This window comes from Acanthisitta chloris, unplaced genomic scaffold (genome assembly GCF_000695815.1).
Source record: "Acanthisitta chloris isolate BGI_N310 unplaced genomic scaffold, ASM69581v1 scaffold26534, whole genome shotgun sequence".
NCBI lineage: Eukaryota > Metazoa > Chordata > Aves > Passeriformes > Acanthisittidae > Acanthisitta > Acanthisitta chloris.
In genome coordinates this window covers 4058-6161 of record NW_008668046.1, presented here as the reverse complement: position 1 = coordinate 6161, position 2104 = coordinate 4058, and the positions used below count along the sequence as shown (strand labels likewise).

The 2104-nt window shown below is 49.7% G+C and overlaps 1 protein-coding gene across 1 annotated transcript in view; it reads left to right on the top strand.

Moving 5' to 3' along the window:
* Window positions 1-732: 732 nt before the first annotated feature.
* The window catches only part of LOC103800385 (proline-rich protein 11-like), a 4338-nt gene continuing 2966 nt past the window's right edge, over window positions 733-2104 (top strand). The window contains exons 1-2 of the mRNA XM_009072761.1: window positions 733-842; window positions 1620-1767. Of these exons, the coding sequence (XP_009071009.1) occupies window positions 733-842; window positions 1620-1767 (258 nt within the window). The remainder of the gene's footprint in view (window positions 843-1619; window positions 1768-2104) is intronic.

The window sequence follows — 2104 nt, the reverse complement described above, 5'->3', positions numbered from 1 at the left end:
GGATACACCGGGAGAGAGACACACGGGGGGCGAGGGGATACACCGGGAGAGACACACACGGGAGGAGCACGAAGGGACGTGAGGGGATACGGGGGGAGACACCGGGAGGGCAAGGGAGAGGACACGGGAGGGATGGGGAAGCACTGAGGAACACGGGAGGGAACATCGCGGAAGACATGGGGAGGACACAAAGGAGAGACGTGGGGGGAGACACCAGGAGGGCAAGGGGGACACACACGGGGCAGTAGGAGAGGGATGGATCGGGGACATGGGAAACACGCGGCTGGGAACATCGCATCGAGACACGTGGGGACACGGGAGGTACATGAGTGGGACACGAGAAAACATGGGGGGACATAGGAGGGACACAAGGGGGCACGAGGTGACACAGAGAGACATGGGGGACACGTGAGAGGGCCACACACATGGGGGACACAGAGGGATAAAGAAAACTGTTAACAAAAGTCCATATGAAATGATGCTTTTTACATTCAATACTCGAGTACAAACACATTCCTGGGGCTCATACAAAAGACACCATTCCTGTGGATCATCTTATATGGATCCTATGAAATTTGGGATATAGTTTGGATCGGTGGTATGTGATGCTTCCAGCAAGGCAGCTGGGAATAACCACTGTCTGGATTGCTGAGGTGCAGCCCCTGTTCTTTGTCCCCATCTGGAATTTGGTCCATACATCTATTCATTTTAAACGTGTCTGTTTTAACAGCCATGGCAAAGTACAAGAAATGCCGACGCAAAAGGAGAGCCCGAGCGAAATTTCGCCTGGGAATGAAGAGAGAAGCTGCAACTCCCCAGGGCTCAGGTTGTGCTGCTCCACAGTAAGAGGCTTTGCCTTCTCACTCAGTTCCTGGGTTTGCTGTTTGCTCCCAATGGCTCATGGATCTGAGGGAATAGAACTGTGTTTGCAGCCTGTTGACATCCTGGCAGGGATGCTGTGGAATAGCTTCATCTTTTGTATCAGGCAGTACATTACTGTTTGATAGGACAAGGGGAAACAGCCTCAAGTTGAGCCAAGGGAAGTTCAGGTGGGATATAGTCACTTCTTCTATGAGGAAAGGCTGAGAGAATTGGGATTGTCCAGCCTGAAGAGGAGAAGGCTTTGGAGTGAGCTAATTGTGGCCTTCCAGTACCTGCAGGGAGTTGACAGGAAACATGGAAAGAGACTATTTACGAGAGCCTGCAGTGGCAGGACACAGGGAATGGCTTCCCACTGCCAGAGGGCAGGGCTAGATGGGATACTGGGAAGAAATTCTATCCTGTGATGGTGCTGAGGCACAGGCACAGGTTGCCCAGAGAAGCTGTGGCTGCCCCATCCCACTGAGTGTTTCAGGCCAGGTTGGATGGGACTTGGAGCAACCTGGACTGATGGGAGGTGTCCCTGCCCATGGCAGGAGGTGGGACTGGATCAGATTTAAGGTCCTTCCACCCCAAACCATTCTGTGACCATATGATTAGGAAAAATTGCTGAAAGAGTGATCAGGTAACATTTACTCTGTTACCTGCATTACCTACTTGTGAGCTCCAGACAATTGGTCATAGTTAACTTCTCTAACGGCTGAAATGATACACATAATTCTGGGCTCATTTTGTTGCAGGTCACCAGCTGATCTCCCTCTGAACACACCACCTGCCCCAAGGTGCTCCCTCTGGTCATTAGCCTTGCCCAGTGTAAAGGATGTGGTAAAACCCTTGACAATAGCAGCATCAGCTCTGTATTGTTGGTGGCAGAACACAGTTGCACAGGTATGTTTTATATTACTCCACTTTTAGCCATGTGTGAAGTTGTTCTTAGCACTGAGAGTCAGGACACACAGTCAGGTTTGAGAACTGAGCTGTAAAAAGTATATTTATTGGACCCTCTAAAGTGTACTTAGCGTCTACTGTTAAAGGAATAAATATGAGAAGAGTGTCAAGACAAATGTGACATGAAATCAGAGAATCCTAGACTATTCTGAGTTGGAAGTGACCCACAAGGATCATCAAAGCCCAACTCCTGGCCCTGCACAGAATCCCATGTGCCTATAGAATATGCAATTGGGTTTTTTTATTGGAATATCAGGAGGAATCAAAGTGACAGAGG